This window comes from Alligator sinensis, unplaced genomic scaffold (genome assembly GCF_000455745.1).
Source record: "Alligator sinensis unplaced genomic scaffold, ASM45574v1 scaffold1520_1, whole genome shotgun sequence".
Taxonomy (NCBI): Eukaryota; Metazoa; Chordata; order Crocodylia; family Alligatoridae; genus Alligator; species Alligator sinensis.
In genome coordinates, this window is record NW_005842659.1 from 227790 (window position 1) to 243758 (window position 15969).

Below are 15969 nucleotides of genomic sequence, written 5' to 3' on the forward strand. Positions count from 1 at the left end.
AAAATATGATTCTCTTCAAACTGAGATGGACCAACTCAGAGAAGATATAAAGGAGACGGTTACAATGGTAAGAAGCTGGTCTGGATTTAAAACTGGGGGTATGTGACACTGGGACACTTTTTATAGTGTCTAAATTATAACGTTTATTTTTTCAATATGACGTTCTAAAAGACTAGTTCATAATGTGGTAATGAGCTCAAAAAATTTTTTGTTATATCCTTGTCTTGTGCTAAAGAACATCCTGGCACATGAAGAACTGAGAGATGCACAGAGTTCTCTCAAACAGTACCAGCAGAACATTAAAGAGTTGGAGGAAGGTCTCTTAAAGAAAAGATCAGAGATTGTGAATGTTCAAGAATCTCTTCAGGCAACTATTGGTGAGCTGGAGCTGAAGGTATGATGTTGCCAAATAATGGGAGGCTAAACATAATTGGCCCATTTCCTTAGAGTTGTGAAATCCTAAAACTGATAGTCCACAGAGGGTTACCTTGGATGCCAGTCAGTCTTACCTTGGTCCTAGGTAAGCTTTTTGAGAGAGTTCTCCTGGCGCATGTCCGCGAGGGGCCAGCAGGGGAGATTATGCTTAGGAGCAACCAACACGGGTTCAGTAGAGGCAGGGGCTGTCAGACCAACGTGGTGGCCTTCTATGACCAGGTCACAAAATCCTTAGAAGCAGGTGTAGCAGTGGACGTAGCCTTTCTGGACTTCAGGAAGGCCTTCGACTGTCTCTCACCCCATTCTCATTAAAAAACTAGGGGACTAAGCGTCAACACCTACACAGTCAAACGGGTCACTAGTTGGCTGGAGGGCCGCACCCAGAGTGGTGGTGGACGGGTCATTTTTTAACTGGAGGAATGTGGGCAGCAGGTTTCCGCAGGGCTCGGTCCTTGGGCCTGCACTGTTCAACATCTTCATCAGCAACTTGGACAAGGGTGTAAAAAGCACCCTGTTTAAATTCGCAGACGGCCCTAAGATGTGAGGAGAAGTGGGCACGCCAGAAGGGAGGAATAGGCTTCAACCCTAGACAGGTTACAGGGTGGGCAGATGAGAACAGGATGGGTTTCAACACTGACAAGTGCAAGGTACTGCACCTGGGGAGGAAGAACCAGCAGCATACCTACAGGCTGGGGAACTCCCTTCTTGTCAGTACAGAGGCAGAAAAGGAGTCATTGATGCCAAAATGAGCCAACAGTGTGGGGAAGTAGTCAGGAAGGCCAACCCTACCTTGTCATGCATCCAGAGATGCATCTCAAGCAAGTCCAAGGAGGCAATCCTCCCCCTCTATGCAACGCTGGTCAGGCCGCAGTTGGAGTACTGCATCCAGTTCTGGGCGCTGCACTTCAAGAGGGATGTGGACAACATGGAGAGGGTCCAAAGGAGGACCACCCGCATGATCAGGGGTCAGCAGGGCAGGCCCTACGAGGAGAGGCTAAGGGACCTGAACCTGTTCAGTCTTCACAAGAGAAGGCTGAGGGGGGGACCTAGTGACCATTTACAAACTAGTCAGGGGGGACCAGCAGGCAGTGGGGGAGTCCCTGTTCCCCCGAGCACTACCAGGAGTGACAAGAAATAATTGTCACAAGCTGGCAGAGGGTAGATTCAGACTAGACATCAGGAGGTGCTACTTCGCTGTCAGGGTGGCTAGGATTTGGAACCAACTTCCAAGCAAAGCGGTGCTGGCTCCGACCCTGGGGGTCTTTAAAAGGAGGCTGGATGAACACCTTGCCGGGGTCGTTTGACCCCAGTACTCTTCCCTGCCATGGCAGGGGGTCAGACTTGATGGTCTGCTCATGTCCCTTCCAACCCTACCAACTATGAAACTATGATAGTTAAATACAAAGGGAGTGCTTGAGACGTTCTAGTCACTTTGTTTTGCCACCTGATATCAGTAAAGGAGCTCCTTCTAAGAGCTCTTCCTCAGTCAGTGGTTACACGTGGTTATTCCTACCAAGCTACCAAGTATGCTCTTCTAATACGTTCTTGATCTACAGAGATGTCTTACAGCTTTGCCTTTTCAGAAACTTTCTTGCCTCTGTTTTCACTGTAAAAGATATTAGGGAGATTCCCTTGCCAGATGCACTCCGCTCTAGGGACAAGTCATAAAATCATAGAAAATAAGGGTTGGAAGGGCCTCAAGAGGTCATCTAGTTTTACCGGAACCATCCCCAACTTGATCATCCAAGCCAAGGCTTTGTCTACTCAAATCTTAAAAACCTCCAAGGATGGAGATTCCACAACCTCCCTGGGTAGCCTGTTTCAGTGCTTTACTACCCTCCTAGTAAGAGTTTTTCCTAATATTTAAGTTAAACTTCCCTTACTGCAGCTTTGAGACCATTGCTTCTTGTTCTGTCATCTGCCACCACTGAGAACAGATGAGCTCTATTCTCTTTGGAACTACCCTTCAGGTAGTTGAAGGCTGCTGTTAAATCCCCTCTGTCTTCTCTTCTCCAGATTAAATAAGCCCAGTTCCTAGTACTAGTGCATGAGATTCTTCTGTTTTAAGTACTGGACTTTGCACTTGTCCTTATTGAACCTCATGAGTTTGGTTTTTTTTTTTTTTTTTTGATCCAATTTGTTGAGGTCTCTCTCAATCTTAGCCCTACCCTCCAGTATATCTACTACTCCTCCCCCCACCCCCAGCTTGGTATCTTCTGCAGACTTGCTGTGGGTTTACTCCATCCCATCTTCTAGGTCATTGATCAAGATCTTGAACAAAACTGGCCCCAGGACCAACCCCTAGGGTAGTCAACTTGATACCAGCTGCCAGTTAGACATCAAGCCACTGATTACTACCCTCTGAGCCCAACAATCCATCCAGTTTTGTCTCCACCTTATAGTCTATTCATCCACCCTGTACTTCCTTAGCTTGCTTGCAAGAATGTTGTAGGAAACCATATCAAAAGCCTTGCTAAATTCAAGGTATATCACTGTTCTCCCTGCATCTAGAAAGCCAGTCATCTCATCATAGAAGGCAATAAGGTTGGTCAGGCATGACTTGCTTTTGGTGAATCCATACTGGCTGGTTCTAATCACCCTAGGGTCACAGAGGGGATAATCCATAATCACCTTAGGTCCAGAGAGGTGATACTCCCCCTCTACGCGACATTGGTCTGGCCTCAATTGGAGTACCACATCCAGTCCTGGGCACTGCACTTTAAGAAGGATGTGGCCTGCCTCGAGAGGGTTCAGAGGAGGGCCACCTGCTTGGCTGGAGGGCAACAGGGCAGGCCCTATGAGGAGAGGCTGAGGGACCTGAACCTGTTCAGTCTCAGCAAACGGAGCCTTGCTAGTCTTCCTGCACATCAGAATAGTTCATTCCTGTGTCCTCAGTAAGACTTATTTAAAATACAGCCAGTAATCCTGGACTCCTTTCGCCCTCGGGTGAGACTGACCCAACCACCCCCCACCCCCACCCAGAGATGATGCCCATCAGTTCCCTGAGGGAATCAGTCTACTTTTCTGAAGTTCAGGGTCCTTACTCTGCTACTCTCCTTCGCTTTGCTTTGCTCAGGTTCCTAAGCTCTATCATCTCATGGTCACTGCTGCCCAAGTTGCCATCCACTACTGCATTCCCCATCAGTGCTCTGTAAGCAGCAGGTCAAAAAGAGCATAGCCTCTAGTTGGCCTCTCCAACACTTACACCAGGAAGTTGTCCCCAACACTGTTCAAGAACTTTCTGAATTTTCTGTGCACTGCTGTATTGCCTTCCCAGAAGGTAAATTTGAAGTCAGTGGAGCTGACCCAAATTGAGGCTTCAATAGGTGAGGTCACAGAGGAAATTGAACTAAACAGTAGTAAATCATCAAGACCTGATGTCATTCATGAAGGAGCTCCGATTTGGAAATAGTCAAAGTCCTAACTGCAGTATGCAACCTGTTATTAAAAATAGCCTGAGTACTATAGGACTGCACAGTTGCCAATGTCTCCTCCATATCTGAGAGACTCTGAAGAGGTAAACAGTAGGGTCCCCTAGGGATCTGAGAGACTAGTGCTGTTCAACACTGATACTCACCCTTTTCCCAGATCATTTATGATAAGTGGTCAAATTTGCAGATGACACAAAATCATTAAAAGTGGTAAAGACCAAGGTGGACTGAGAAACTACAGAAGGCTCTAACACTATTGAGCAAATGGGCATTTAGATAGCAGATAAGTGAGAAATGGTGCATGTGGGCAAAAATAACCCAAGCTATACCTACACTGTGATGGGCTGTACACTAGCTGTTATCAGACACGAAAGAGATTTGGAAGTCATTGTGGACAGTTCACTAAAAACATCAGCTCAGTGCTCAGCAGCTGTCAAATAGGCAAATAGTATTAGGGATTATTAAGAAGGGAACTGTAAACAAGATTGAAAGTATCATTATGCTCCTTTATAAATTCATGCTACATCCCCACATTGAGCCCTGTGGCTAATTCTGGTCCCCATACCTCAAGAAGGATATAGAAGAACTAGAGAAGGTCCAGAGAAGGTCAGGAAGGATTAATGGAGGGGCTTCCATATGAGGGGAGGCTAAGGAGATTTAGAAAAGAGATGCTTGAAGGGGGACATAAGGATTTACAAAATAATAAAAGGTGAAGAAAAAGTAAATGGGGATTTATTATTTACTATCTCACGGCAAGAACTAGGTGGGGGTCACAAAGTGAAAGTTGTACGTAGTAAGTTTAGAACAAAAGCAATTTTTTCACATAGAATATAGAGATTGTGGATAGACTTGTCCATAGAGGTTGGACAAGTTCTTGGAGGAAAGGGGCATCTACAGCTATTGGTCATGGGAGTTAGGGGTACAGCCTCTGAATTAGAACTTCTTAGACCTTAAATGCTGGAGGCTGCAAGTGAGAGAGGAACAATGCGGGGAACCCTAGTCATACCCTATTCACTCCCCCTTTCAGCCTCCATTCTCTCCCACTGCGCAACAGGACATTGGGCAAGATGAACATATGGTCTGACCCAGTAGATGGCAGTTCTTAGGTTTTTATGATATCTAGGTATTCTACCACTACTGTTGTTTGTGGTGTTTGACAATTGACTGAGTGTATTGGCAAGTTGAATGTGGAAATGAGGCTCCAGGCTCTCTACAGTTACCAATTGTACATCCTAAACTTCTTACTTGGGGCTAGGCAGATGTACATATTGCCCTCCCCAGTATTTTTATGGCAGTGGCAAGCAGTAGGAGAATTTTCTCTTTGCAGTATTTTGAGGAGCACAGGAAGGGGAGAAGGGTGATATTGGTATATCTTCCCACAAACTCCTAAAATAAGGGTACAGCAGGAGAGCTCACAGCAAATTAACAAGCTTTGTGTGAAGTTGCTTGAGTGGACAGCAAGTAGCCCAGTCTTGCTACGGAGAACTGACAATATTTAAAAAGCCAAGCTTTGGTATTTTGGAGTAGGCCTATTATAACCAACCTCCTGCTGTTGCTTGAAGATTTTAGTTTAGTGCAATTTTAGCTATAGTAAAAATATTGCAGAGGGCATCACTAGTCAAAGTAAAGGAGAGCAGATGATATTGAAAAGAGGAGAGGGATCCTGCATTCATTGGTTTCAAAATTTCTCCCTTGAAGTTGAATGTCATCAAATTTGTTTCATTTGTATTTTGGTTTTGGCTACGTGCTTTAGTCAATGTTACTTCTGTAAATCTTGTCTCCTGTAGGTAATGCATCTTACTGAAGAGCTAAAACAGGTCAGTTCAGAGAGAAACAAACTAACTGAAGAAATAAATACTAAAAGCAAGGAAGAAAATGACCAACTTCAGTTGCTAAAGGAACAAGTCTTGTCTGTCACTCGGGAAAACACAACACTTCAGGAAAAATTGGAGGGTTTATTGCTAGAGAAGGAACCATGTAAAGAATGCTCTTCTCCGGTAATTATTTTCTGTTGTCAAACTACGTAAAATACAAATATAATCTTTCGACTGAAGTAAGAATGCAGTTTAAAATCCCTTGGGGTGGAGGGGGGGAATGTTCTTGGGAACAGTTAACACTACAGTTCTCAACTGTTGGAAGCTCCTAGCTGTCAAATTCAGTTTATCATATCCTAGCTAAATGCTATATTTCATCTTCCTCAGGAATGAGGATTTCCTAATGCAAGTAATACAATAATGGAATGAGTTGGCTTGCAGAGATGCAGCTCCCATGTGCAATAGCTAAATAAAGTTACTTGACTTACTAAAACCTATATTTCACTAGAAATGCATGAAGAAGGCTTGGTAATGGGATATAAAGATGTTGACTATCTTTAGTAGACCTGGTTGCGTCTCTTGCAAATTCAGTTGCTAGTTGTGATGCTAAAAAAATAAATATGGAGGCTTCAAAGGGCATACTGTTGAAAATAACTCAACTACTTAGGTTCCTTGAAGAATTTTTAGAACCTTTAAAGGTAAACCATTCTCATTGCTCACCTTGCCTAAATGAAATAAAACGAGTAGTAAACAATATTGCATCTATCCTTGTCAGTCTTCCTTGGATTTAAACATTAATGTGGCATTGGCTGGTTAGGATTTTCCAAAAATGTGTTTCAGAACCTGTTTTCATATTTGTCCTTTTAAATTTCTCCCTGCTGAATTAGTTTTGTCTTGTCTCGACATTTTAAAATACTTCATTTTACATAGTATATTAGACAATGTTATTAAGATTCAGAATGGTTAGTTCTTACGTTTTTTGCATTCAGTGGTCATGCGTGGAAATCGTAGCCCTGGTTCTGTTCTTGAACCTCCTTTAAGCAAGTTTAACAGGGTCTTTTTATTACTGTTTTTCCCCTCTTAAAAAAAAAAAAAAAAATCAAACAGATCCAACAACTTCAAGAAAAGTCTATCAAGCAGGAACAGCTGCTTCTCTTGAGAGAAGAGATGAGTCAGGCTCAACAGAAATTTCATGAAGTAGAAGAAATAAAATATAATGAATCTAGGATGGAGTCTCCAGAAAGAACAAAAATAGTTCCTGCTCCAAAACTTTATGACTGTCAAGAAATTAATGCAGTAATTCAAGAAAAAGATAATTTGAAAATGCAACTAGAAGCTCTTCAACGTGAAAGAGACTACCTCAAGGACATGATGCAGGAAACAAGTCCCACAGTAAGGAAAAATAATTTAATTTTTTAAACTAAAGAATCAAGTTACTCTTCCTGAACACTGGGATAATGAATACTTCATCTCTCCCCTCAGAAAATTGATTTTTTTTTCCTTTCTTTTTCTTTCTTTTTTTTTCTTTAATGCCCAGAGCTCAAAGGACCAGGAACTCATAAATGCACATGGTTCTCTCAAACAGCATCAGGAAATGACTGAAGAACTGAAAAGAAGTATTTCAGAGAAGGAAAGTCAGCTCTCTGAAGTACAAGAGGTGCTTGGGCAAACAATCAATGAACTGAAGCAGAAGGTAAGATGTAAATAAACCCCATATATTCAAATTTGTGGTGTCTGTTCTTTTTCAAGCATCTACTCAAAGGATGGGCAGTATAATTCTAATTGTAATTTCACCCAAGGCATTAATTTTCCCTCCCAAGTATTTTGACCTTCTCTCCAACAAGACCCAAATCCTAAAGGGAAGGGGGGAAAACTGAACTGAACTAGCTGTGCTGTTGTGAACAGTAATCATTACCTATTAAGAGCTGAAATGCTGATTTATTCGAGCTGTACATAGGAAGTTCCTTTGTACTTCTCTGGGGGACATAGTTTTTATTTTTGTATATCTGGTAAAAACCTACTTTTTCCTAAAATTGTTTTTAATGCATGTCTCTTTAATCGTCTTGGCACTAGTAAGCAGAAGTGTAACTAGCGGGGTGTGTGCCCTGGACAAACCCTGCTGGAGAACTGGGGTGGTGGTGACAATTTTTCCAAGAATCTTACCTGTTGTTGCAACATGGTCTGCCTGTCCCAGTTATTCTTGCTACAGCAGAAGTGCAGGGTCTGTCCACCAAGCTGCTTGTTGCAACAGAATCAGTGTGAGGTGGCAGCAGCTGCTGTTTTGCTGCTGTTGTGTGGACTCACCATGGGACTGCTATTCTCATGCTTCCACTAAGCTGGCATCTGGGACTTGTACCCCACTAGTCTACCCCATGTTTTATGCTACTGCTAGTAAGAAAAAAATCCACTTAAATTCATATCCTTTGTCTCTGTGAACCATCTCCATTTTAAGCTTGTAACAAAGTAAAAAAATTTTTAAGAGTTTTGGCAGGAGGGGAGATTGTCCATTGTGAACACGTGAAATTTTAATATTTTAACAAGCCTGATCACAGTGGAAATAACCATAAACCTTCATTGTAATTCTGAATTTACAATTCCCCCTCCACCCGCAACCCCCTCTTGCCCCAACTATAAACTGACTGATTAAATACTGAAGTTTTCTATTGGGATAGATCACACTTAAAGCCAAAACTCTCAAATGGTGTTTAGATATTTAAGTATGACGATGCATATTTTCACCTTGATCAAATTGTTAATTGAAGCATAAATCAATCCTTTTGAAACATAAGAGTTTTCAGAGCAGAGTCAGTGTACTAGATTAGCAAACTGTCAAAATAATTGCAGAACTCGTTATAGGATGTGCATGTCATTTTATGTGCAGATGTGCATGTCATTTTTAATAACTGGGTATGCGATTTCTTTTTCCTCCTTCCCTGTCTTTTCCTCCCTTCCCCTTTGCAGGTCACTCAGGTAACTGAAAACTTGACTGGTGTCTCCTTGGAGCATGAGAAACTACTAGCTCAAAAAGAGCATACTGAACAAACAATGAATGAGTGTATATATCAGCAACTTCAGAATATCACATCACTTACTCAAGCGAGAGATGATTTGCAGCAAATGCTAGAGGACATGGAGGCAGAAAGAGACCAATTAAAGGATGATGTACAGGAAAACAGAGAAAGGGTATCAATCTCTTCCTGCTTTAAATTTTAATTGTTAACATCCTAAACTTAACCTATGTTAAGAGTTGAAGAAATTAAACTCAACTTTAGTCAAGAATTCCTTCCTTACCCCCACCCTGTCTGTTAGTGTGACAGGGGGCAAATTCCCAGGCCCAGTCACAATACTGGGCTGCCCACCTGTCTTTGGGCACGCTGCCCACCTTGCTCCCTTGAGCGACCCCGGGGGGCCATCAGGCTTAACTCCTCTCCTCAGCCAGCCCTGGCACAGCCTTTTGGGCCTCTCCTGCAACCCTCATCTGAATGGTGGCTGGGCGATTTTTAGCAAAATACTGGGCTAACTCTGCCCCTGGCCCCTCACCAGGCAACACAGCCCCCTTATTCTCATCTAAAGGGCTAGTGCCTTGCCCCATCCTCCTGCAACTCATTCTCTCTGCTGCCTCAATTGGCCTCCGGCACCCTAAAGCTAACCTTGACCTCTCTGCCTGTTTCTCCCCAGGGCCTCCACACACTCGCACCCCTTGGCCAGGGCCTCAGCTCTTGCCCCTTCCTTGAGCTCCAGGGTCTCACACCCACAGTAGACTCGGGTGCCCTTTGCCCTGGCTTGTTTGGCCCCACTGCTCTCTAGGGTCTTACTCCCCTTTGGACATGCCTGGCCTCACTATGCTCTGGGGTCTTACACCCCTGAGAGCTCAGGTGCCATCCATGGGCATGCCTAGCCCCACTTCCCTCCAGGGTCTTACAGCCCTGCAGGCTCAGGCTCTTCACATGGGCGTGTCTGGCCCTATCTCCCTCCATTGTTATAATACCCACCAGATGGTGAAGGCTGGGGTTTTGAGGCATCCCTACCCACCTTTCACCAGAGAGGTAACTGGCCTGGTATTTCTTGGGGACTCCCTTGCCATGAGGAGTCCCACCAGGCCACCCTTCCCTGGCAGGGTGCTGTTTCAAGTCATGCACAGGACCAGGAGCCTCCTGCCATCCCCATAGCTCCTGCCCTTACCTCCATGATGTTCTGAGAGCAGCAGCTCAGTCGGGTGCTGTTACTTCCATTGGCTACATGCAGCAAACTGCTGCTCCAGCCCTGAGGGCCGGAAACCGAAAATGGCCACTCATCAGGGCTGGGCCGCACCTGCCCATTGCCTGTTCCCAGTTCTCACAGTGACAGGCACCGAGCCACCTACCTTCCCCCTTAAAATGGTTCCTGGGGAGGCTTTCCCTGCTGCTCACAAAGCAGGCTCACAAAGCAGGCTCACCCCGAGCAGCCAGGGTGGTGAATGGGACCCTGAGGCCAGAGCAAAGAGCAGGACGGAGCCATGGCTGATCCAGGGGATCAGCATCCTAGTGCTTAAATGGCAACAGGGCACTTGAGCTAAAGTTCGTCAAATGAGCTTTAGTTCAAGTGCTGCTGCCACCACTTTTAAGTGCAGGAACACTTTTAGCGGCGGAGCTGAGCAGGGCAAGGGCAGAGGCAGGCTGCCCACCGGGCTCAATGCTCTCTGCCCTGTTGCCTTTTGTCCCAGAGGTTGTGCAGTGGATGCACACACACCACAGGAGGGCGGGCAAGCAGTGGCAGGAGCCACCCCCCCCTCCCATGAGCCATGGCTCCATCCTATGCCCCCCTGCCCTGGCTGGGCAGCACCTGCCCCTCCCCCCTCCCTCCCTCACTGCGGGGGGTATTGATCTGTGTCCCCCTCATGCCTCTTCCCTCCCCCCTCCCCTTCCACTGCAACGGACTTACCAACTAGAGGCAGCTGTATCAGAAATCTGATCGGTATCAGCCAAAATGCCTCTATCGGCTATCTGTATCAGCCCCCAAAATCTCTATTGGTGCACCCCTCCACAGAACCCAAACAGTCAGACTAGCTTTTCACTTTCATGTTGTCTTAATATTACAGTAATTATAAATACATGCTATACGGTCTACCGAACACACTTTCACTTGACTCCTACACAGCTTCAGGACTTTGAGGTTGAAGGGATTCTTGCTGTGGTCACTGAGGATGGAAGAATGTTTTGCAGATTACTAAAAAATATAACAGGATGAATAAACTTTCATCAATAGCTTGCTTCCAACTCACCCCCTCACAACTGTTTTATCCATATTCACAGTCTACGTGCCAGTTTGGCAAGGATTCAATTGCCAGAAGAGAGTACCATGGAATCCTCCAAAGTAATTTAGTGTGTGAGGTGTCAACTGTGGAAGTATTTCCTAGGTTTCAAAGTGGCAGATTTAAGTTGTGCTGACTACATATCCCCTTTTGGAATTGTTAAATATTGTTGTACACTTTTTTTTTTTGCAAGGTCCTGACTGGTAGAATACAAAAAGATATTTAATTACTAATCATGTAATATTTTGTATGTTCAGTCCCTGAAAATTCAGGCAGAAATGGAAAATCTACAGGAGGAGCTGAAACAACAGCAAGAGCAGGTTGATATTCAGAAGAACTTGTTAGCAGAACGAGAAAAGGAACTGCAGAAGACTAACGAAATGCTAACAGAAGAAACAACACAACTACAAGAGAAGGCAGGTTTTAATAGCAAGGAAATAAGGACTCTTCCATAAAGTTTTTTCAAAATAAAGCATGCTTGCTCTTTGCTAGTACAAAGAGGAGTTTCTAGAAAAGGATCTGGCATTATTGGAGAATAATTTGAGCTGTTAAGTGCTAACCAGTACTGAAAATCTTACTTATGTCTTCATTTTTGCACATCTTGGTCATTTTCTTCCTTGCTTTTAGTATGGGCATCTATTTACTTCATTCTTTGTGTTGCCGTACACACAGAATTTATGGTGTTTATGGTGGCACAAGGCAACCAAAGGCAATGTTTTTGTATTTCTCTCCACTCATGGGCTGTGGACAGACAAACAGTTGGAACAGGATCAAAAGGAAAGGGGAACTGCTGTTCAAGAGTGTGCTGCAGCTCTTGCACTGTAATTGTTAACAAGTGCATGAGCCTGTAAGTAAAACTGCCAACTTTTAACCCTGCTTGATCCATAAAGTAGGTGTAGTCCTGCTACTCTTGTATCCCTTCAGATGGGTCAGAAAGTGAAGCAGCAGTAGCTTTCCCCCTTCCTCCTTGAAACCAATGTGTTTGTTCATGCCCTTAGTTTCTCCTCCAGCTTGCTCCTAGAGAAAAGTCAAAATCTTAAGCTTGCTTTGTCTGACACACATTTGTTTCCAATAATATGGGAGCATGGCTAAGAAGCTCTTGTTCACAGCCTTTCTTAGAGAAAGGGCAAAAAAATTTCAAACCATTATCTCAGTCTAATATTTTTGCTTATTCAGGAGTCAAAAGCTCCTTGCTTCCTGCATGAATATTTCTGGTATGGGGTATGTACAACAATGGTCATTCCAAATGTTAAACTTCCTAAGGGAAAAGCCTCTAACTCCACTGGGAAACTAAGGACAAAGAAATCTTCCCAAGTCTTCAAAAGAAACATGGATTGGAAGATGCAAAGTCAGACAAGGACTAGGATTGCTAAAACTGTTGCGGTGCCTTGCTTGGCAGTAGGGGAGGAGCATTGGTGATGCAGGTGAAGTCATGAAAAAACTTCTGGAGGAGGCTTGTTTCCAAAAACACAATTTAAGATTTAAAAATAGCAATTGGTGGCAAGTCAAACTGTTCCTATTAGTCATATGACAGCCCCATGGTTTTGCAAGATAAAGGTGACTTGACCTCACAGCTCCCTTGGTTGAGTCACTAGTGCCAAGAATATACTTGGCAACTTCCTACTTGAAGTTGGTGTCCTGATTTTATGTAAGACTTTAGAGGAAGAACTCCTTTAGGGACATGATCAATGTATAACAATGAAGGTACGCATAAAGTTATAATATTCAGTCAATATTTTTAACAGATATTCAAGCTGAATGAAGAGTTGAATTTGGCAACTACAGAGAAGCATCAGCTACTGGATGAGTTGAGAGAGAGGATTCAGGCTGGAGATTACCAGTTGCACCAGGAACAGAACTGCTCTTTTGCACATGAAAATGACCAGCTTCAGCAGATGCTGGTGGGTGTTAGGGCAGAGAGAGACAAACTGGAGGCAGACCTTCAAGAGAGAACTGAGGAGGTACAGTAGGCTCTGACTCGTATACTTTTAAGTGTTTCTGTCTTGCAATATTTAGCAGTGATCGGTGTCAGATACCTTTGGGCCTGCCAATAGTAATATCTCCCGTTTGATTTCAGGCAGGGTAGGGGGCTGTTTTGTTTTAATACAGTAATTCTGGATGAACTCCCCTTTAAGTGTTTTAAATTTTAAAGACGATTTTAAGGCCAGATTTGGTTGGTGAAAACTGACATTTGTTTCTGTATGTGCTTGCTTCTCTTTCCATTCATCCTGCCCTGGTAAATTTTGGAAAGAAATTGTAACAAACCTTGCTTTAGAAAAGTATTTCAGCTTACACTGTGGCAATTCAGTGTGGCAATTTTTATGCATTGTTTTGTTTTAATATTCCTTTTTTTTTTTTTTTTTGCAATTCTGGGGCTAATTAAAGACCTGGGTTTAGTCTTCAAGCTTCCAAGCAACAGTATTTGGTCGCCTCCAAATTTCCACATACAAGAGACCATACCCATTTAGTAAAAGGAAGGAGAGAAGTTACTAGCAAAACATAATCAAATAACATTTTTCATATTTTTTTTCCTGAAATCTTGAGAGAACATAAACTGTCCTTGCTAGCCTTCCATGAGTCTACATAGTAACCTTTTTAAAGTGCACACACTTTCCAGACTTGTTTTCAAAGTTGTCAAGGAATTTATTTCCCAAGGCTTTGTCTTTTCACAGTACATGGCATAATTTTGAGTTGGAGCTCTGAAGGGAAGATATTCTAGCTGCTCAGAAATACTGACTACTTTCCTACCCAGTTTAACTGACCCATCAGCCTATTCAAAACCCTGTAATGTCTTTTTTGGGATCTTCTTTTTTTCTTTAGGTCCTGCTTAAAAGTTAATGAATATCCCCCTGTAGGCTGATCATTATTCTATGTTTCTTGTGTTTCAGTCTATGAAAATTCAGGTAGAAATGGAAAATCTACAGGAGGAGCTGAAGCATCAGGAAGAGCTGGCTGATATCCAGAAGAACTTGTTAGCAGAAAGAGAGAAGGAGCTGCAGAGGACTAAAGAAAAGCTAACAGAAGAAACAACACAACTGCAAGAGAAGGCAGGTTTTAATAGCAAGAAAATAAGGGCTCTTCGGTAAACTTGTTCCAGGATAAAGAACACTTGCTGTTGACTAGTACAAAGAGTTCTTCGATAGTATTTCCTTCAGTAAGATCTGGCCCTGTTGGAGCTGTTGGGTACTAAGCAGTACTAGAAGCTTTGGCTCATAATTATCTTCATTTTTATGTATTTTAGGACATGGAGAAATGTACACATGGAATGGCTTCAAAATGGGAGGCAGAGCTATTGCTCAGAAGTGCTCCACAGTTGTTATGCTGTAAATTTTAGGTGCACATAAGCCTGTTTAACACACATGAACTGCATCTCCCCAACTTTAACCGTACTTCATTCATTGTTAAAGGAGTGGTTTTGGTATGCTTGTATCGCTACAGAATGGAGCACACTGCTGTAGGTTTGGAGCAGTAACAGCTTTCCTTTTCTGCCCCTCCAGATGTTACATTACTCTCAGGATATATTTACGAGTTTCCCCCAACAGATGTTAATGGCTGTTGAACAAAATGGTTGGAATTGTTTCATCTGGCATCTTATCTCTAAACCTATAATGTGGAATGCCAGAGAGGGTATTGAGTAAGGGATAGATCAGTGCTCTCCCTCCTATAGCAGGGGTAGGTGAAATATGGCCTGCGGGCCAGGTCTAGCCTTAGGAGGGACTTTGGCCTAGGGTGAGTCCCTCAGTCCTGCCTGGCCCAGGTGCTGTCCATCCCATGGCAAGTCCTGCCACCCCTAGGCACACAGTGGCACTAGGGTGACTCCACGGACAGACTCCATTTCCAAGCGGCCCCAGTGGCAGCAGCTTCTTCCAGGTGCTGCTGACCCCGGTCCCATGGACACTGAACAGGGTCTGAGCCCCAGGCTGAGTGCAGAGTTCCAGCCCTGGACTGCCCCCCGCTGCCCCCCTCCCCCCAGCCATGAGTGGTGGCAGCAGCAGGGAAAAAAGACCCTGGGGCCTGTGCTGGGCTGCCCTGCTCTCTGCCCCGCCACCCCATCAGGTGTGGGTGCCCAGGACAGCCCAGAGGCAGCAGTGGTAATAAGGAGAAGCCTTAGGGCAGCCCCAGGACAAGCCCCGGGTCCTGCACTTTCTTGCCACAATGCTGCCACTTGTGGCTAGGGTGGGCAGGTCTGGAGTGGGCACTGCAGGGATCACAGCCCCCCACATAGGGCAGGCTGGGGCCTGATCTGTGCACTCACGCCAGGGCTCAGACTGCCCATGTGGGTCCTGACATGTCTTTCTGGTGCAGGTAGCCACGCAGCCTCTCCAGCCCCTCCTCAGATTCTGTACAGGCAGGTACTGAGCTCCAGGCTGAGCGCATAGCTCCAGCCTGCCCCATGGGGGGGGGGGGGGAGTGGCCAAGGTCCCTTCAGCACCTGCTTCAGACCCACCAACTCTGCCATGATGAGTGGTGGTGGGGATAAAAAGCAGGACCAAGAGCCTGTGCCAAGCCTACCCTATGGCTCTTCCATACTGCCTCTGGCACCCTCACCAGCCCACCTACACCCACAGCAGCTGCCCCCCACCCTGCATCACAGTCCCACATAAGGAGGTTCGGTGTGCTGTTGCATGGAGGGCGGCTTTCACCCAGCCCATGACAGCTCCCCAGAACTCCCTATATGTGGTCTCTAGGCCCAAATAATTGCCCGCTCCTGCCCTATAGGATTCCCTTCTACCACTATTGGAGATCAGGATACTAGACTAGATGGACCATTGGTCTGATCCAGAATGGCACTTCTTTATATTCTTATGCCAGATATTTTTAATTAATTTTATCCTGAGATTTAAAAATGGCAGATCTACCACCACAAAACTGGTTTTAAACAACAACTTCTTTTGTCATGCCAGGACAAGTTTTAACCTCTAGTCACTTAAGGGCAATTAACCCTTCTCCCCACTTCCTTTCTCTCCCCACCCACCCATCCCTCAAAAAAAAAAAAGTC

General features: G+C 44.6%; 1 protein-coding gene across 1 annotated transcript in view; it reads left to right on the plus strand.

Annotated features, from left to right (window-relative positions):
* CENPE (centromere protein E) overlaps positions 1-15969 on the plus strand; it is a 74402-nt gene that overhangs the window by 28230 nt on the left and 30203 nt on the right. Inside the window, 9 exon segments of the mRNA XM_025215669.1 lie at positions 1-67; positions 236-394; positions 5654-5863; positions 6788-7072; positions 7218-7373; positions 8642-8863; positions 11228-11386; positions 12716-12931; positions 13859-14017. The exon segment at positions 1-67 is cut by the window's left edge and continues 29 nt beyond it. Of these exon segments, the coding sequence (XP_025071454.1) occupies positions 1-67; positions 236-394; positions 5654-5863; positions 6788-7072; positions 7218-7373; positions 8642-8863; positions 11228-11386; positions 12716-12931; positions 13859-14017 (1633 nt within the window).